The sequence below is a fragment of the Anabrus simplex genome, chromosome 4 (genome assembly GCF_040414725.1).
Source record: "Anabrus simplex isolate iqAnaSimp1 chromosome 4, ASM4041472v1, whole genome shotgun sequence".
In the NCBI taxonomy this organism is placed as follows: Eukaryota; Metazoa; Arthropoda; class Insecta; order Orthoptera; family Tettigoniidae; genus Anabrus; species Anabrus simplex.
In genome coordinates this window covers 283177877-283199927 of record NC_090268.1, presented here as the reverse complement: position 1 = coordinate 283199927, position 22051 = coordinate 283177877, and the positions used below count along the sequence as shown (strand labels likewise).

General features: G+C 41.9%; 1 protein-coding gene across 1 annotated transcript in view; it reads left to right on the top strand.

The window, feature by feature from the left end:
* The window catches only part of LOC136871883 (urocanate hydratase), a 252569-nt gene that overhangs the window by 58885 nt on the left and 171633 nt on the right, over nucleotides 1–22051 (top strand). Inside the window, exons 3-5 of the mRNA XM_067145541.2 lie at nucleotides 4565–4718; nucleotides 18906–19096; nucleotides 19210–19276. Of these exons, the coding sequence (XP_067001642.2) occupies nucleotides 4565–4718; nucleotides 18906–19096; nucleotides 19210–19276 (412 nt within the window). The remainder of the gene's footprint in view (nucleotides 1–4564; nucleotides 4719–18905; nucleotides 19097–19209; nucleotides 19277–22051) is intronic.

The following is a 22051-nucleotide window of genomic DNA, read 5'->3' as shown; positions in this document are numbered from 1 at the left end:
CAGGCGCTGCACCGTGGACACATCCCTATGGGTATCGGCTGCGATTTGACGAAGCGACCAACCTGCCCTTCTCAGCCCGATCACCATACCCCTCGTAAAGTCGTCTGTCTGCTGGAAATGCCTCCGTTGACGGCGGCCTGGCATTCTTAGCTATACACGTGTCCTGTGGCACACGACAACACGTTCTACAATGACTGTCGGCTGAGAAATCACGGTACGAAGTGGGCCATTCGCCAACGCCGTGTCCCATTTATCGTTCGCTACGTGCGCAGCACAGCGGCGCATTTCACATCATGAGCATACCTCAGTGACGTCAGTCTACCCTGCAATTGGCATAAAGTTCTGACCACTCCTTCTTGGTGTTGCATTTGCTCTGTCAGTCAGTGTATAATACAGTGATAAAGTAACACAGGACATCCTGTTTGTATGAAAGATTAAAAACCGCTAGATTTCTTTTTTTTCTAGTTGTTTTACGTCGCACCGACACAGATAGGTCTTATGGCGATGGGAGAGGAAACGGCTAGGAGTGGGAAGGAAGCGGCCGTGGCCTTAATTAAGGTACGGCCCCAGCATTTGCCTGGTGTGAAAATGGGAAACCACGGAAAACCATTTTCAGGGCTGCCGACAGTGGGGTTCGAACCTACTATCTCCCGAATACTGCACACTGGCCGCACTTAAGCGACTGCAGCTATCGAGCTCGGTACGCTAGATTTTAGCCTCAATATCAAATTAATACTGTAGATATGGATGAAACATTTTCTATCTTAATTCTGGAATTTAGACATTACGAACTATCAACATTTCAATGGGATGGGTGTGTTTGCATGGCGTGGCACAGTTTTCTGGTGTTGTAGTCTAGGTGAAAATTTATAGCGAATTGTGTCTCCATTTATACATATTTAACTTTCTTCTTATATATATTTTTTTTTTTTTTGCCTGAAGGCTGCTCGTGAACCTCACTAAAATTCTCAGGCGTACCCCTAGGTGCACGAAAACCACAGTTTGAGAATACTGACTTAGACAGTTTCTGTCTCCGTTGATAACAGCAGCATTAAACATAGTAGTTCGTTTTTATCGACATTTATCCCTTCCAACTCACTATCTAGCAATCGGAACTGTACAAGAAGGTTCCTGACCATTCCGTTGCGATATATTGAAAATTCCGCCAATAGGGACCCCTAAGTAGTAACATGTAGTTGCGTTCGCCTCGTCGTCAACCGGGAAAGTTTTATGTTTATGATTAGTAATACTTCCTGTTAGTACTTGTAAATGGTAGATCGTTTTATGCGAATGAGCTGAAAATGTAACCTCTTCGGGACTCGAGTACTCGCCGATGTACGAAGAGGTGCAAGACCTGTTTCTGCTTGGTCGGTCTCTACACGAAAGAATCATATTCAGATCATTGATGCTGAATTGGAGGTCTGTGGGGGAAATTTACAAGGTAACTTGAATAATCTTGTTAATCTAGCAGAACTTTCTATCATTCAGGTCGGGAAATGTCTACAATTTTGCAAACTTAGATATGTCTTTACTGGGTAACATCGCTCGGGAAGCATGATATTACAGTTGTCATATTTACAGATATTTCACTTTGTACTGCAGTTGGGTAGGATTCGTAAATAGGGAAATCCGAACAGATTTTGTGCCAAGCCAGCTAGATATTCTACTCTCTACTTTACAGTAATGCTTTTTCATTTCTTTTCTTTGTAATGATCTACTTGTTCATTCTTTTTGTTCACTTTGCGGATGTCAAATTTTGTACCAAACATACCTGCTTCCAAGAACGGTTTCATTTGGATTTTAGTATACGATCTGTTGTGATACAGTGAATTTTTCTTCGTTTAAGAATAAAATGGTAGCCCTACACAATAAAATATTTTGAAAATTTTTGAAATATTGTCTAACAGAGATACATATCCAATACGTGTTTACTTTGTATGTGTTATTTTGTTCAAATTTCTTAATTTGTGGCGAAAGAGAGCGCTACTCATGTCAGGACCCCACAAAGAGTGTTCATAAAACGTTTACAATTATATTTAGAATTACGTAGAAATATTTAAAAGCCCGAAAGGCGATGCAGTTCGGAGGTTAAGAACTTCAAATACCGTAAACAAATTGCAAGGGTGTGACGGTTGTTGATTTACTGTTTATAATACAAAGGTGAAACATGACTGTATGCTTAAATATAAATGATAAGAATAGTACAGGGTCTCATAAACCCAGACCGAGCGTACGGTGTTTGTACTCTGCGCTACAGCAGCTGCCTTAGCCCAAATTACGTCGCGCACGGCCGCCCTGCTTTAACCGTGTATGCAATCTTACAAAAGTTGCTGGAAGTATCATCCCTCATAATGAGGGACTTCATAAACACCAATAGGATTTTCTGCACACCAATAGCGAGAGTTATGACTGTTCACACGACCATTAATGTGAAACCTGGCCTCATCCGTAAAGAACACAAGCTGTGGGTCGAAACAATAATTCAATGATGCAAGATACCACTCACAATATTTCCTTCTTGTGGCTGGATCAGCAGGTTTTAAAGAATGGGTCCGTGTAAACCTGTATGGTTTGATGTCTAACAGCTTTGTATGCAGAAGAAACCGGAACCCCTACTTGTTGTGCTAATTTTGTGAGTGATTTATTCGGTGACTCGCACCAATGTCATCTAGTTTTTCCTCTGTTAAAACTGTTCGTGTGCGCGCATGCTTTTTAATGAGCACTGAACCAGTAGTTTCAAATGTATTTACAATTACGTGAATCTGTGCTCTTGAAGGTGGCACTTCACCAAGAAATTGCTGAACAAATGCATCGTGTACCCGTCGAGCCGACTCGTAGGTACTTAAAAATAACTTTTACATACGAAAATACGGTGTTGTAATGGTAACTGCCTTATCATGTTAACAGCTGAGATTCAGACTGGCTGTTGATACTATGTCGAACACGTGCACGCTCCTTGCAATGTCAAGAATTATGCGCGCTCCTCCCATACTGCTTAGGTCTCGGAGAGCAGAAAGGCCGCTGGACGGTCTGGGTTTATAGGAAAGACCCTGTATATTTATTAAATAGATATTATTTATGGATTAATGCTACGTATCTATATTGGCAAGTCTTTAACAAAAAGTTTCATTGGCTTTCATCAGGGCAAAGCCAATAGAGATATCAGCTTACACATAGCAAGTGACCACGGGGGTCCTGATACAAGAACACAATTACCTGCATTGTTGAATATAATTATGCATGCTTTAGAAGAGGATTGATTGAAATGTTTCAAGGGATGTGGTATTCTGGTGAGCGAATCACGACCACGTTATTAACGGCCATATACTGACTTTTTGCTAAAGACTTGCTAATATATGTATATACGTGGCCTCAATCCGGAAATAACATCATTCATTTAATAAATGATATAGCTACGAAAACCTCCGTTCATTAATAAATTTAGTACCGGGCGAGTTGGCCGTGCTGTTAGGGGCGCGCAGCTGTGAGCTTGCATCCGGGAGATAGTGGGTTCGAACCCCACTGTCTGCAGCCCTGAAGATGGTTTTCCGTGGTTTCCCATTTTCACACCAGGCAAATGCTGGGGCTGTACCATTATTAAGGCCACGGCCGCTTCCTTCGCATTCCTAGGCCTTTCCTATCCCATCGTCGCCATAAAACCTATTTGTGTCGGTGCGACGTGAAACAAATAGGAAAAGTTTAATATATGGTTTAGCTGTAAGAATATTAAGATTCACTTTCCTTGAGGTTTTATTTTTTACCATTATTAATTGCCAGCATAAAATTAATCTTTATTTTTTATTTTCCTTCATCTTAACACTTTTTTCTATACCCTGTTAATTTTTCAGGAGTAAACTTCGTAGCACATGTGAACCTCGCCCTGTTTTACGGCCAAATACCCTTTTTGACGTCAACCCTATTTAGAGAGATATGGCAATTATTGCGTATTTTTCAGATGGTTGGTAGTGTAGTATAGTACAGCATAGTGTAGTATGGTGTAGTGTGGCGTGTGTATATGAAGAGGTGTGTGTTGATACAGAGGAATTAACCAGACGCAACGAAAGTGACCTAGCCGCCGTTAATAGAACTGGTCATTCAGCCAAGGAGCGACCATACACATACACCATACCATACCATACCATACCATACCATACCATACCATACCATACCATACCATACCATACCATACCATACCATACCATGCCATGCCATGCCATACCATACCATACCATACATATAGCATACACCATACCATACACCTTTACAATTATAATCGGAAACGAAAACAAACACACACACACACACACACACACACACACACACACACACACACACACACACACACACACACACACACACACACACACATATATATATATATATATATATATATATTCTTGCTCATAATTACCATTAAGATGTAATGCATTGAAGATTAATACAATTTGGATTTTGTCCAACATTGCCTTATTATCGCAGCATTGTTTATAATAGAATTAATAGAATTTACACATGTCTTAAAACATCAGTGCTACGTGCAAACTGAGACTGAGTTTCGTTTCAGAGCCTATCCACTGAAGGAATACCCAGCTAAAAGCCCTCACGCAGCTGCTGTCATGCTCATGATCATGAATAACTTGGACCCACGAGTGGCTCAGTTTCCCGAGGAGCTGGTGACATACGGTGGTAATGGACAGGTCTTTTCCAATTGGGCTCAGGTAATAAAAACAGAAACACTTGCAGTTTATGTCATACAGTACTGTGTACAACAGTAGGAGATAAGACTGGGTCACTCTGTGATATTTGACTTTTGGATTAATACGCCTTGTGTCAGCATTGCCTTTGGAAATGTTCAGGTGTTCTTATATCACATATTTTCTATTTGTTCTACATCGCACAAACGGATCTTATGGCGACGATGGGGTAGGAAAGAGGATTAGGAATAAACTGACCGTGGCCTTAAATAAGGCACAGTCCCAGCGTTTGACTGGTGTGACAACTTCTGACGACTCAATTAGAATCAAACTTTATAATGTCGGATCACACAAATTGTTTCTTTGTACTATTCGTATTTAAACATATGTATCTGTTACCATTTAAGTTTGTATAATCCGATCGATTAATGCAATGGTAGTCGATCAGTAAATCTGTTTCTCATTATTGTGAGTGTTCCTTCAGAAGCAAAATAAATAAATAAATAAATAAATAAATAAATAAATAAATAAATAAATAAATAAATAAATAAATAAATAAATAAATAAATAAATAAATAAATAAATAAATAAATAAATAAATAAATAAATAAATGTACGTATGTTACATGAATAGTCGTGTTTGGTCTTTGTTCATGTCATATATGTGAGGAAGTAAAGTCTTAGCGAAACGTGAAGATTCCACGCATTTTGTCTCCTTTCACGGTATTATGAGGTCTATAGGGAATTTAACTCGCGATTGAGAGCTGTACATTTTCTAAAAGTACAAGATGTCATGAATTCAGCCCGCCTGGTGGCCATGAACGTTAAGGCGTAGAAGTCTAAACGGCCTGACTCCGTGGTTAGCCGGTTCGAGTCCCGTTGGTCGAAAACATTTTCACCATCAGAATGCTGGCTGGCAGGATAGGGGAGGTGGTGCGGAGATGGTGGTATAAAATTTCTAATCACTAGATTGCGTACCAAAATCCTGGATTAAATTCCAAACCTCTCCGCAGTGTTTATATGGAGTGAGGGCATGTTGATGGGGATTCGTCCGTCGGACGGAGATGTAAAGCTTTGAGCAGACCCCTTGGTGCTATTCGATAGGAGTAGGCTATGTGCCGGCAACGGGCTTCACTCTCTCTCTCTCTTCCTACTATCATATATCATGCAATTCATTTAATCTCAATTAACTCTTCTGATGAGGTTGACGTCGGGAAAGGGCATCCGGTCATAAAAATCCGCCACAACAGATTTATCTCACCTCATACCCGACCCCATAGAAACAGGACAAGGGTTGGACAAAGAAAGCAAGATGACACGAATTTATTTGATATAAGAAAAGACAATATAATTTTAGGCTATTTGTTTTACGTCGCACCGACACAGATAGGTCTTATGGCGACGATGTGATAGGAAAGGCCTAGGAATGGGAAGGAAGCGGCCGTGGCCTTAATTAAGGTACAGGTTTGCCTGGTGTAAAAATGGGAAACCACGGAAAACCATCTTCAGGGCTGCCGACAGTGGGGTTCGAACCTACTATCTCCCGGATGCAAGCTCACAGCAGCGCGCTCCTAACCGCACGGCCATCTCGCCTGGTAATATCATTTTCAGAAAGTCATTTTATTGTCGCTTGTTTAATACGAATACTGAAACACACTTTCATAAAATGCAGTAGTTCGCTTTCTTCTCTGTTGAATGTGCTGCTTGATATGCATACGTAAAATACTTCCACTACTACTGCAACACAATAAACTTCCGTCGCGAGTGAAGTTCCTCCGCCAGCTTCCTTTCTGTTTCGCCGAGGTTACTCTTCTCGCAGAAGGAGAATAGATTAATGTGCTCCCAGCACGGAGCAGAAGTATATTATATAATTTATACTTTGGTTAGGTGTTCTGGTTGTTCTAACTGTTAAACAAGTATGTGATCTATGATCTTGAGCTGTGAAGAAATACTAATGCAGTGGTTTTCAACCTTTGAGCCCATGGTTACCCTAAACAACAGCATTCTTTCCGCGGATTCCCTGTGGAATACCCAGTAAAAACTGTCGATATTTTGACATTTACTCCAAGAATCTTTGAAAAAAATACTAACCAAAGTACAAGAAAAATCTCGTGCACACAAAGTGCAGTATGAGAAAAATAAAAAAATATAACAAAGGTCTTGAATAAGATCAGGTGTAGATGTGCTGAGTAATATGTCGGTCTATTAAGAACTACTGTGCCTCAGTTGCGGGTTCTAGGAGCTATTTGTGGTTTGATTATATGTGCCTACCGTGTATTGGTGTTATCTTGTGACTACGATCTATTATTAGTAATATTTGGGTCATATTGTAACGTGTTGGCGGGGTAAATAAGTAAATAAACGAGTACAGAACCTGGTAGCAACCTATTTCTAAGATTTATTAACTAAAGCCGATCCACAACTTACACAAGCATACTGTGACCGTTCATGGACGCGTATGGTTCGAAATAATAATCTTTTCAATAGGCCTCAGCTAGAATTCAGTGGTTTGCACAAAACTCCACTCGAGGGCATGGCCCTTCGACGAAAAAGCGGTCACAAACTCTCAATAGTTAATCAAAACTGACGATTCTACACCTTATTTCATTACTTCTAGGTTCTCATATACCAGGCAAGAAAGGATAATTGCAATAAAAATTTGGAAGGACATTAAATTTAATAACCAATTCTAATTAAGTATAATTATAATAATCTGAATAAGCAACACCTTGGAAGATACTCTCATGTAAATCCTGTCATACTCTGTTAAATCAAAGTTTTTCTTAAAAGAATTATTCAACACTGAATTCAAATATTACAATAACTCATTACACTCTCCGAAAATTCATCAACAAAATTATTAAATTATTAATCACTTGAGTCTTCCACTTCCTCTTAATTGTTTGTTCATTCAACTATAATTCACTTTCATCCGTAGCTTGTCTTCCCTGTTCTATCTGTCTCCTTCAATGAATATCTAGCTAGCTAATAATAACTTGAATTCCCTAACGGTCTTTCAACATAACTACAGTCCGACTCGTTGGCTGAACGGTCAGCGTACTGGCCTTCGGTTCAGAGGGTCCCGGGTTCGATTCCCGGCCGGGTCGGGGATTTTAATCTTCATTGGTTAATTCCAATGGCCCGGGGGCTGGGTATTTGTGCTGTCCCCAACATCCCTGCAACTCACACACCACACATAACACTGTCCTCCACCACAATAACACGCAGTTCCCTACACATGGCAGATGCCGCCCACCCTCATCGGAGGGTCTGCCTTACAAGGGCTGCACTCGGCTAGAAATAGCCACAAGAAATTATTATAACATAACTACAGAATCATCTCTAATGAACAACCATAATGTAATTATTCCATAACTGAATGATCACATGCCATCATTCATCTGGATGTTCCGCATCGCCGCACCTGAAAAATCAACAACTAACTACTGACATGTTAAATAATCCAATGCCATAAGATCTGCACTGCGTCAGCTCCTCTCCATGATGCTGAAAATAATGCAAATGCACAAATAGCTACCTCAAGCAGTACTACAAGTATCAATTCATAATCACAGGTGACATCGACCACAAATAATTCTATCTACCGTTCAGGTGTAACAATTATCGAAGATCCCACCTACATATCCACTCGTCTCTTCCACTATTTATGTCATGCTAAAACTCAAACCGTGACAGTTCATATGCTCTCAACGTAATCTCTTCGAAATGCTTACAATTTCAGCAATAAATACATCACTTGCTTATCCGACACTTAACATACGCGGCGAACATATCACTCAATAAACCATCCTATCACATTGACCATCTCGAAGAATAAATCTACCATCGTAGTAAATAATCCAGCAAATCTAATTCACAAACATATCGCACTAAATCATAACTTCAGACGATCCTACACTTGTTTTACACCATCATAATATGCACCGCATCAAATCATTACCTAAATAAACAAGCAAAGGCAATCGAAGAGCCTAATTTCATGCATACGAAACACCACTTAATTCCTACTGAATAAACACATAACAACACTCTGCGAACTATTCATATAAAGGATCACAACACTAATTATCACACATGTCTTACTTACTGCAGCGCTCGAGATTATCTTACAATTAAATTCCACAATTATTCCATCAGTGCAGGAGCAACGAATGAACGTGATCGCCAAACCCTATCAGTTACAGACGGCAAGCGAAATTCTATCACATGAGCGGTCGGACAACACATCACTAAATTACTAACAACTGACCCATTAGGTTATTCAAGTTATTCCTTTAAAGTCACCTGTGTGATATTAACATCTATTCCTACAATAAACAACTACAAAATAGAGCTAGGACAGACAATGTACGGGTACTCATCGTTTGAAGATCCAGTCGTTCATCTCATCATGTAAGCAGTGGTATCCTGGTCATCTGTTCATGTTATCTCGGACATTTCAGCAGAGCTCGGATCCATCAGGGACTCTGCCAGTTTAAGCGTACATCTCCACTTTGTTATTGTCTTGGTTCATAATTGTGGACAATCTTACTGGTTCCAACCCTGAAACTTGCATAAGATTCGTTAAACAGAGTTTATACAGATCTTATAATTCCACTTTCATTAGTTGACACTTCCCTGCATATGTCAATGCTGTATAACCTATTATTAATCTTATTAACGCTATATGGCCTTCAAATTCAACAGATTTTCTTAATTTCTAAACGTATATCAGAGCTATCCTCAATATTGGCTTGCAACTGCTTTCTTCTTCCATGTATTGTCAGAAAAAACAAAATTCCATTTTCATTATCTTACAATAATAAATGATTCGCTTTTCATAATCCATAGAACCACCATATTATAATTTCCATCACACCTGATTTTGACATTTGAGGAACTTGTCATCGCGGTCGTTCTTTTTATTCGCAGAACCTCACAAAGGAACACAGCCTACAATTATTAATTCTTCTAACACATGTGATACGTCACATCGTACGCCTTCTAAATGGTTGACCGTGCATGATTCCAAGTTATTCCATGGTCCTCTGCGACGCTTTCCGGACTAAATACAATGTCTGACCTTTCCTCTTCTCAGCTGTTGATATAATTTTCATACTAACCTGTGTTTGTGTCTGAATTATACCCCATTCAATCTTCTATATACCACGGGGTTCTGAGCTTAATTTCCCTCTTCTATTTGCGAGTTGTCTCGGGTTTCGTACATGATGGAACGCATAAATCAGCCGGATGCCGGTGATTCACATTACTTCTGTGCTGTTAGCTTAAATCTGCTTGTCTTATGACTTTCAATGACTCCACACACACACACACACACACACACACACACACACACACACACACACACACACACACACACACACACACACACACACACACACACACACACACACACACACAGAGTCATCGATTATTTACAGTGCACTCTCTCAGCCACTCAGTCACACTCGTTAATGCTGTCACGGTCCATAGCCTACACGTCAGTCTCGCAGGTCGGGATAGTATCCGCTGTTCACTAAATCCGTCGAACTCCGCAGTCTTCACACGTCGGCACCCAGTGTTCCCTTCGCGCTACTCCAGAACACCCAAGGTTCTTCTCCAGCAGCCGGCCCCAAGAGATACACACGCACGACGTCAACGAAACAGGAACGAGTCCTCGGCTCCAACAGGCAGATACTCCATCAGACTGACACCTCAGCCCAGGCTACCACTGACTGCGCTCTTCGCTAATTCACATCAGCGAACTCAATCTCGCTCCTCACACACTCACTCCGTCTAGCTCTCACTCACTCTCTGTCTAACTCTCACTCACTAACTGCAGGCAAGTAACTGCTCTTATATACCTGCGCCAGCCCTTCTAGAACAGTCCGGATGCTCAAATGAATCCAGGAACCTCGCGAGATGGAAGACTCCAGATTAATAGTCGAGTAATTTCCGTCGTCCCATGCGGCGCGACCACGGACAGAAGAGAGAAGGGCCCGCCCATCACTTAATCGCTGCTTGTGATTGGCGCGGTCGTGCGTAAGGGGGGTGGGGCCGATACGGCCGATAGCAAGTTGGCATGGCGGATGCTATAACCATTACAATATTTTGCTATATTGTCGTGCCCTAAGTGTATTTCTTACAATCAATCCATAGATAACACCAGTTAGAAAGGTAATTTATTATTTTTCTCCATCACAATGCCCTAAGTGTCGGCCATTTTGAGGGCTTTAAAACCATAGCCATGGAAACTATGATACTTTATGTTCTGCGTTGCCTAGGACGCAGAGTTTGTATTGTTTATCTACACATTCTGCCCTTACTGCGTAAAACTGCGTAGGGACAGAATATCTCCCGGTATAAAGAGATTCCCTATAGCTCAAATGCCAACAGTCTCCCTGAGAGTAGATGAGCAGGTAAAGGTTAGAGCACTGTGTTGTCCTGGCGGCAGGGAATTATCCCTAAAGGCCGAGGAGTCAAATTTTGGTCAACGGCATTAGGATGCAGAAGGCAAAGGGAAATCACTGCATTCAAGATCCTCATATCTCTAAAAATTCACTTAGTAATGGCTCAGTACAATGCAAAGATCAGAGCTGGTTACGTGGATCGCCAACCTCCGTATGGAGACGGCGTCTTGAAGAAGAAGAAGAAGAAGAAGAAGCAGAAGAAGAATATATTACGAATGAAGTACATTTTGAGTTTTCTTCGTAAGCTGACATAGCTGTTTTCTTCATCATTAATACGGAAAACTCCACGGCGCTCCTGGTGCACATTCAAGTCGCCCCAGGGTGCTATGGCGCACAGGCTGAAACCCTATGGACTAATGAGTAGACTGTGATAAAGTGAATACTGAAAATCAATATGCATAGAAATAATGTTCAGTAATTACATTATTGTTGCAACCCAGTGAGAAATGCGCGGGTATTTACTTTTGCACAGTTGATCAATACACGGAAGAATAATCGCAAACACACCCGTAATTATAAATCATTATGTTTGTTAGGTTATCATCCCAAAAGTTGGTTGGATCATTAGATAGCACTACCAGAGATTACGTGGTTACGGGGAAAATATATAACCCGATGGCGGCGCTAAATTGAGGCGTACTAGGCAAGATGAGGAGTGATGTAGTTTGCCATTGCTTTCCTCACTGTATCAGTACGACTGATCTTATGAGTACCCCAACCCAAACCCCATGGCACTACGGCCCTTGAAGGGCCTTGGCCTACCAAGCGACCGCTGCTCAGCCCGAAGGCCTGCAGATTACGGGGTGTCGTGTGGTCAGCACGACGAATCCTCTCGGCCGTTATTCTTGGCTTTCTAGACCGGGGCCGCTATGTCACCGTCAGATAGCTCCTCAATTCTAATAACGTAGGCTGAGTGGACCTCGAACCAGCCCTCATGTCTAGGTAAAAATCCCTGGCCTGGCCGTCAATCGAACCCGGGGCCTCCGGGTAAGAGGCAAGCATGCTTCCCCTACACCACGGGGCATGCGATCCTATGAGTAACACCTTTCATAACACTTTGATGTACGAGTCATGCTCTGAATGCCATTACTCGGCATCACCCACACCCCAGCAGCTTCCATATTGTCACAGCCAAGGATGAGACTGAGATTTGGGTGGAAATACTATTTCCTTCGCCTGTGCCAAGTTACAGATACAAAAATACTGCATCCATCAAGAAATTGCAACAGGGATAATTATAAATATTTTAATGTTAATAAATGACGAAAACCTCTGTTCACCCAGGTTCGTTGTTAAAAATCCACAGTTCGGCCAAGCAACTCGGTGTTGAAAACATCCTAGGGATATGACCTACAAATGAATGGAACAAGATAAGAGTCTCGGACAGCCTAGACCTTTCAGAACCAATAATTCAAACAAATGGTGTACTCCAAGGGGACCCACTAAGCCCTCTGCTGTTCATACTGGCAGCGAAGGACATTATGGAAACTGCGCAAAATGAAGATGTAGCAGCATACGCCTATGCGGATGATATTGTGATTGGCTCAAAAAGCTTAAAGAAACCGCAGAACACTATAGACGAAGTGGGAAAATGGTGCATTGAACACAAGTTCGTAATTAACACTGAGAAGACGGAAATGATGGTGTTCAGATCAGGAGGGCAAATACCAAAATCGACAAGAATCACCTTAGACGGGAAAATAATATCGATCACCAAAGAATACAAATATCTAGGGATAACACTCCAGCCGTCTGCAAAATGCTTCACTACACACACAATAGAGAAAGCGACACAAGCAATTAGAGCGATAAACGACATAAGCTTCATCAGAACACTAAGTCTTGACACAGCAATGGCGCTCTTCAAATCGAAAATTGTTCCAATACTTACGTATGGGATTGAAATTATATGGACACACCTGAATGAAAAGAACTTAGCAACACTGGAAAGAGTTAAAGCAACATACATCAAAAGAGCAATCGGAGTGGCAAAAACAACAAGATTCAGATTAGTCTACCTTCTCGCGCAGGAAACTTTCCTCATAGAGGATTTAAGGACAATGTACCCTCTACCTAACACAACGGCATCGGAGAACCTACTAAGGACACTAATAAGGAAAAGAGAAGAAGTACCCACGGAATTGCATGGAACTGGGGCCATAATCGATCGTACATGGACAGCAGCAAATTTTGAGACGAGGCACGTGTTTATAAGACTTGCAGTACATGGATTCCACCATGTCATCTGCGAAAACCCAACATACCACGAACCGTCAAACTCATGCAAGTGTACATTATGTGGACAGTTATGTGAACGATATCACTTAGAACTCTGCAACAAGAGGACTAGATCAATCAGAGACTATGCGACCAATGGTGCAAGTGTTAAATTGTTATAACACCTTCCACTAATGTATGGCTATTTTGCTGCAATAAATGTTTTATTTATAATGAAGTATGACAATATATTTTATTTATTCATAAAAAAAACCGGGCGAGTTGGCCGTACGGTTAGGAGCGTGCAGCTGTTAGCTTGCATCCGGTAGATAGTGGGTTCGAATCCCATTGTCTGTAGCCCTGAAGATGATTTTCCGTGGTTTCACATTTTCACACCAGCCAAATGTACCTTAATTAAGGCCACGGCCGCTTCTTTCCATCTCGTAGCCCTTTACTATTCCATCGTCGCCATAAGACCTATCAGTGTCGGTGCGACGTAAAGCAAATAGCAAAACAAATCAAAATTAAAATCCTTTTCTTAATCATCGTTATCACGTCGATTTAGCAGTTCGCATTTTTCCACCACTACGAGCGCTAATGTGAGTCAATGCAGAGTTTCACTTAAGCCCTTATAACTATACGTTCGGTGTGGACTTTTTCAAAAACTCAAAAAGGCCTGAGGGTATTAAACTAAGGAACACATTACAGAAATAATTATGTAAATAATTAGGCTAGGATTTGAATACAAACGAATACGAGTAAAAAAACAAGAGATTTTAGGCTGTTTTTCCGGAACTGCATTTAGGTCGGAAGTGATTTTTGAAATGTTTTTACATTTTTAGTTTGATAGTTATCCAAGACTCACAATTTAAAATTTTTCCGGGCCATTTAGCCCTTCAACTGTCGACGCGTTTTTCGTAGTATGTGCTAAGAAATATTTTCAACATTAGAACTGAAATAGTATATCGTCGTTGCGCCTCGAAATACCGCTATGTGACATTGTTGACGGGGAAAATACTGACCCGCAGCACATGTATCAGAGAACGAAAATTTGTTGATATAGTTCATGCAATACTGAACCTGAGATGATAGAACCAGAATTCTAAGCTGATAGCGGATTTTTCAGGCGCAATGAGGGGATGAGTGATCGACATGTTTGTGGCTGTGACAATATGGAAGCTGTTGAGGGGTGGGTGGACTGAGTACAGTAGAAGTCCGATAGTCCGGCACGATGGGGACCGGCCCGGTGCCGGATTACCGAAAATGCCGGACTATCGGGCGGTACCTCTTACTACGATATAGGTTAAGGCGTACAGGGAAAACAGCTCTAACACGGCGTTTTGCAGTAAAATGTTGATCAGCAGAATCATTAGTTTAATAACACACTCCTCTTTTCAATCGTGTTGTTTCTTATTGTCATTCCATAATAATGCCGAAGTTCATCGATATTTTTATCTGTAAGTCTTCCTTTACCATTTAGAGTCTTTCCATCTACAACTTCCCTTTTCCTTCTGTCCGCTTCAATTTTTGAAGGCATGTTCCCATCCGTTTTTGAACGTGGCCCATACGTTCAATTTTTTAAATCTCGTTTTTTATCATATGGTTGGCTTTCCAGTACTCAGTATAGCACACAGCCTTCCAGACTGAATATTTCCAGAGATAGAGATATTTAAGGAAGTCAATGCATAGCAACTGGATTGTATCAGATACATTTGCACTATTTACTTTGAAATAATAAAAAGTACACTTCCAATGGTTTCGACAAATGCACCAAATTGTTCAGGAGGGATCATTATTAAGAGATAATGATATTAAAAATCCTGGAATGGTGCCGGACCATCGGGCGTTCCGGACTATTAGATACCGCACTAATGGAATTCTACTGTAACTGCATGCTTGTCTGAATGGTCAGCATAGTGGGCTTCGGTTCTTCTTCTTCTTCTTCATTTCTTCATGGGGCCTCTAAGTATTAGTTCCTAATTAACGTCGACCTCTAAATTCTTTTGCTACCATATTTTTCCTTCATTCCCACCTAGATATACCTGCTCCTTTCACAAAGCTGCAGGTTGTTCTTATTGGGTCTTCTTGGATTTTTTCTCTCTCTTCACCTGGTAGTCCTAGAGTGGAGAGTCTGATTCTACCCAGCACCTCACATTCGAAAAGTATGTGTACAGCTGATTCCTCTGCTTCATTGCATTTCCTACATATGCTGTCTCTTATTACTCTAATTCCTGTCAACAGTCCTACTACCCATCTTATATTTTCTCTGCTGAGTTTCAACAGTTCTTTAGTATGCTTCTTGTTTGGTCCTTTTATCAGTTCCTTTGTAAGCCTGCATCCTGGAGTATTTTTCCAGTTTTCCATTTGTTTCTTTTGCACCCAATTTCCTGTGTAGTGTCGGGCTTGTCCATAGGAAATCCCGCATACTGGTTCTGGGCCTACAAAATGTGTTTCTGCCCCTTTCCTGGCCAGTTTATCTGCCTTTTCATTTCCTTCTATACCTGCATGCCCTGGTACCCATATTATTTTGACAATGTTGTATTTGGAGAGCTTCAGGAGAAGTGAGTGGCAATACCAGACAATTCTGGATATTATCCGGACTGCCTCTAGTGCCTTAATGGCCGCTTGGCTGCCCGTAAAAATGAAAATGTTCTTATTCCTATAGTTCATTTTCAGATTTTCTTCAAAAAATGTTGTGATAGCTATCATGGTCTTCGGTTCGGAGGAACTCAAGTTCGATTCCCGATCTGGTCGGGTTTTTAGCTTTGTCTGATTAATTCATCTACCTCGGGGACTGGGAGTCTGTGTCTGTGTTCGTCTCGGACGTTCCAGTAGTTTGTATAATTCCTGCTAGGGACTGCTTTCTGACGTTTGAATCCTTCCAAAGCACGGCGAATATGCCGCAATATTCCACAAAGTAAAAGAGAATGCCGCAATCCAAACACAAAAAAAATTGAGAAGTCGTGATTTAGAGCAATGCCATAACATATTTGAATATGAATAAGCACGGCGAATGTCTCACAGGATTCTGGTAGTGGAACAAAATATAACAGACCTTTAAATGGCTTTAATACAAAGTTTTCGGATCAATAAGCAATACTTCATTCCTATTTAATGCTTCATTAGTAAAAAATAACGAGAGAATTTTCAAACATCAGTGTTAATGCCATGCTCTGAATGTAATTTCACATGCTCTGGTTGCGATATCATTATAAATTCCAATCCGACTCATTCAGTCAAACAGCCACTGCTGGCGGTTCATTACTTTGCATTCAGTTTGCATGTGAATCCCTGAATGGTCTGCAGTATTAACGTCGGTTTACAGAGTTGCATCATAAAATTCTCTTTATTTTTAACTAACTCCGTGAATAGGCTGACCCAGTTGACTTGTCTATTCAAAGTGTTGATTTTTTAACAGTATGTGAAAATAATTATCATATACCAGCCGTTGGCACCCGTCGTTGACGCACAAATATGATTTTTGCATGATTACATTTCTGTAGACCATTTATTGAGCATTCTAGACAGAATGCAATTGAATGGGATTTAAAAAAATAGCCGGTGATACGCATCTATTTAAGGCACTTGTTTATGAGGGGCCTCCTCCTCCAGCTGAACTATTTTGAACAGCGTGTAGCTAAGATCCTTCTTGTCCTAAACATGAACACCGATTTTCCTTTCTCTTTGTTTCTTTCTTCCTTTATTTCTCGTTGGAGCCATCCAGTTTCCTTTTGATTTAAGGTCGAATACTCTTGGAGCCACGTGGTTTTTAAGATGAACATTTCAACCCAGTATCGACCAGGTTTGAACCTCCGCCGTCCGGGTGGGAAGTCAGCAGTTAAGCCACTAAGATAATGAGACCCCCATCATTATATCTTCCCAAGTGCCTAGCAGTCTGCTGACCACAGAACGCCTCTCCACATCAAACCCACTGCAGGTATTTAATATCTTTCAGAAATGTATATTTGTACAATTCTTCGGAGATTTGGCACAATATAAAGCCCATTTGGTTCTCTCTAATGTGCACACATTCTAACACAAAAACTGAGCGGACTCTTGATCGGAAAAGTACAGTCGCTCAAAAATAAAACAAATTAAACATCAGCTCATGAACTGATTGAACGTAGGAACCTAGATAAACTATTTGTTGTGTGTATTATATTTTACCCCCGGACTCAGCGAGGGATCCCAACTCTATAGCCTTAAGGTCGTGGAGTCGTTCAAGAAACGTTACACCGGGCAAGTTGGCCGTTCGGTTAGGAGCGCGCAGCCGTGAGCTTGCATCCGGGAGATAGTGGGTTCGAATCCCACTGTCGGCAGCCCTGAAGATGTTTTTCCGTGGTTTCCCATTTTACCACCAGGCAAATGCTGGGGCTGTACCTTAATTAAGGCCACGACCGCTTCCTTCCCACTCCTAGCCCTTTCCTATCCCATCGTCGCCTTAAGACCTATCTGTGTCGGTGCGACCCAAAGCCAAGAAAAAAAAAAGAAAAAAAAACACCTTACAAGGGAATTTTCCCGCGTGAGACATTTGGGAGTGGATACAACTGGGGAGGAGGGCTAGTTCCTCGCTCAGGCGGCCTCACCTGCTATGCTGAACGGGTGCCATGCGGGACATGGGAAGATTGGTAGGGATAGGCAAGGAAGAGGGACGTGGCTGTGGCCTAAAGTTAGGTATTATCCCGGCATTTGCCTGGAGAAGAAGTGGGAAACCACAGAAAACCACTTCGAGGATGGCTGGGACGGGAATTGAAACCTACCTCTACTCAGTTGACTTCCCGAGGCTGAGTGGACCCCGTTCCAGTCGTCGTACCAGTTTTCAAATTTCGTGGCAGAGCCGGGAATCGAACCCGGGCCTCCGGGGGCGGTAGCTAATTACACTAACCACTACACTACAGAGGCGGACACCAGTATTATACTGCCGCTCTTAAAACGCGTGAACGTGCAGACCGCTGGAGGAGTATGACCAAACATAGGATAAATCAAGAATGAATCCGGCGTACCGTGTACATTATGGGCTGGTTCAAGCTTGGTAGAAAGTGATGCGCCCCGGCTGTTGTAAACTTCATTACAATAATGAAGGATGGGTATTGTACGACTTTGTCCGAATATTTTTAAAAGGGTTGTTAGGCTTCCAGCCCAATAAGGGAGGGTTAGCGCGCTTACCTGTTACCCAAATGACACAGGTTCGATTCCCAGCCTGTCCGAGGATTTTAATACAGGGCTGAGGGCTGGGACAGGGCTTGCTCAACCTGAGGATCTGTTTGATACGATAGGTAGTGAAGTCGTTCAAGAAACCTTGCAAGGGTATTATCCCGCAACACTAATATCTGTAGCACATCCGGCTGGGCAGCAGTTGTCTTGCCAGGCGAAGGTTCTTATTAAGCTCATTTACCACGGGTTGTTTTCTGATTTTATTTATCTTCATGTGTAGCACATTAAACGTATGATAATTTTCGATGAATGATGAGACTGAGGTATTCTAACTTGATTTTCACATAATGTAAAATTGTTTCTTTTCCAGTTCTGGCTAGTGATGCAATATCTGTCTCAGATGGACGACCACCAGACGCTGGTTATGTATTCAGGACATCCACTAGGACTATTTCCCAGCACGCCTGCAGCTCCTCGGGCGGTCATTACCAACGGGATGGTAATACCAAATTACTCCAGCAGGCAGCATTATGATGACATGTTTGCTTTAGGTGTCACCATGTAAGTTGAATGATCGTATTCTTCCTCGGTTTACTTCTATCTCAACCATTCACCATCCCCTCTTGTAGCCTTATAGGCTCCATTAATCAGGAAATCCTTTCCTGTTCTCATAGGTACGGCCAAATGACAGCTGGAAGCTACTGTTACATCGGACCGCAGGGAATAGTGCATGGAACCACGGTAAGTCTGTCGCCCCTCCCCCGGTCCGCCTTGCTGCAAGTATATGTTTTCAAAGAGTGTCATAATTTTTATTTTAACTCCTTCCATCAGTTTGACGTGATATGTACTAGTAGAGTATTGTAATATTCCGACGTTCTTTTCTCGTAAGCCACTGGCCAGAAATTCGTTGGCTCTGCGTTTCTATAAATTCTTACCTTTAGCATGAATTATGTCTGGTAAACAGATGAAAGATAAATGAAAAATCCACAGCCTGTTTCCATTCATTCGACCGGGTCAGGAATGGATTGAATGTAGCCCCCATATAGCGGCGAGGATAGGAATTGCCGAATTGTGCCGGCTGCCGAAGCCTATCGCACTCCTCTGGGGCAATAATTAATGAATGACAGATGAAATAAAATTATAGTGGAATACTGGAATGAATTATGACAGGGAAAACCGGAGTAGCCGGAGAAAAACCTGTCCCGCCTCCGCTTTGTCCAGCACAAATCCACATGGAGTGACCGGAACCCAGCGGTGAGAGGCCGGTGCGCTGCCGCCTGAGCCACGGAGGCTCATGAAAGTTAAATCATTTTCTGTTATTTTGGACTGTTGTTTGTCATGATGTTGCCGTAAAGTTCCTGCTGAAGTACAAATGCAAGTATTTGAACATTTCTGATGATCGAAAAATTAAGTAGTGAAGAATAGTATGCTGGCTAATGAGTGTGTTAAATACTAGCAAGAATGAACCAAGAAGAATACAAGGTTCTGAAAAGTTCCGGCAGTGTATGTGGCATTACCTTTTATCATTTGATGGGTAAGCTGAGTAAGCTTCCGAACTGCGGTTCCTTGATGGTTATTATGATTTAGTAAAAAAACAGGCTTCTTAATTGTTATTGCATTCCTTGTTAATTGAATAATATTAATACAATAGGATCACATGCCGCTGTAAGAGACAGTCAACTGGAGTACGTGGAATTAGGATACTGTATTCTTTTTCCACGTTTACGTTGAAGATACGGCGGCAGAATGTTTGTTAGAACAGTTGGTACTTGAAGAGCCATCTAACGGGATTCCAGCGAACCACTTGCTTCAAAACCAAGAAGTACCAGGTGTGCCAACATGCACATACGAAAATCGATATATGAATGGGGAATATAAGGCAACGGAATTAGATAGATATAGTGGCTGACTCCTATTTTGACTTTTAAAAATAGACGAGTTAAAAAATCTGATAGTTAACACTTTTTGTGACCTGTCTTCGTCTTCAGGCTAATAATAATAATAATAATAATAATAATAATAATAATAATAATAATAATGTCCGACTCGTTGGCTGAACGGTCAGCGTACTGGCCTTCGGTTCAGAGGGTCCCGGGTTCGATTCCCGGCCGGGTCGGGGATTTTAACCTTCATTGGTTAATTCCAATGGCCCGGGGGCTGGGTGTTTGTGCTGTCCCCAACATCCCTGCAACTCACACACCACACATAACACTATCCTCCACCACAATAACACGCAGTTAACTACAAATGGCAGATGCCGCCCACCCTCATCGGAGGGTCTGCCTTTCAAGGGCTGCACTCGGCTAGAAATATCCACACGAAATTATTTTAATAATAAAAATAATAATAATAATAATATTAATAATAATAGTCCGCCTCTGTGGTGTAGTGGCTAGCGTGATTAGCTGCCACCCCCGGAGGTCCGGGTTCGATTCCCGGCTCTGCCACGAAATTTGAAAAGTGGTATGAGGGCTGGAACGGGGTCCACTCAGCCTCGGGAGGTCAACTGAGTAGAGGTGGGTTCGATTCCCACCTCAGCCATCCTAGAAGTGGTTTTCCGTGGTTTCCCACTTCTCCTCCAGGCAAATGCCGGGATGGTACCTAACTGAAGGCCACGGCCGCTTCCTTCCCTCTTCCTTGCCTGTCCCATCCAATCTTCCCATCCCACCGCAAGGCCCCTGTTCAGCATAGCAGGTGAGGCCGCCTGGGCGAGGTACTGGTCATTCTCCCCAGTTGTATCTCCCGACCCAAAGTCTGAAGCTCCAGGACACTGCTCTTGAGGCGGTAGAGGTGGGATCCCACGCTTAGTCCGTGGGAAAAACCGACCCTGGAGGATAAACAGATTAAGATAATAATAATAATAATAATAATAATAATAATAATAATAATAATAATAATAATAATAATAAAATAATAATAATAATAATAATAATAATAATAATAATAATAATAATAATAATAATAAAGCCGGCCCCGTGGTGTAGGGGTAGCGTGCCTGCCTCTTACCCGGAGGCCCCGGGTTCGATTCACGGCCAGTTCAGAGATTTTTACCTGGACCTGAGGGTTGGTTCGAGGTCCACTCAGCCTACGTGATTGGAACTGATGAGCTATCTGAAGGTGAGATAGCGGCCCCGGTCTAGAAAACCAAGAATAACGGCCGAGATGATCCGTCGTGCTGACCACACGACACCTCGTAATCTGCAGGCCGTCAGGCTGAGCAGTGGTCGCTTGGTAGGCCAAGGCCCTTCAAGGGCTATAGGGCCATGGAATTTGGTTTTGTTAGTAATAATATTTTACCCTTTCTTTCTAGCTGCTTGACTGAATTATAATTATCAGCGTACTGGTCTTTAGTTCAGAGGGGCCTCGGGTTCGATTCTCATTCGGATCGAAAAATTCAACTGCGTTTGGTTCATTCCTCTGTCTCCTAGACTGGGTGTTAGTCTTGATACACATCTCTTCATTTATTCACAATACACCACACTACTAACTACCAGAGAAACACGCAATTCGGTATCT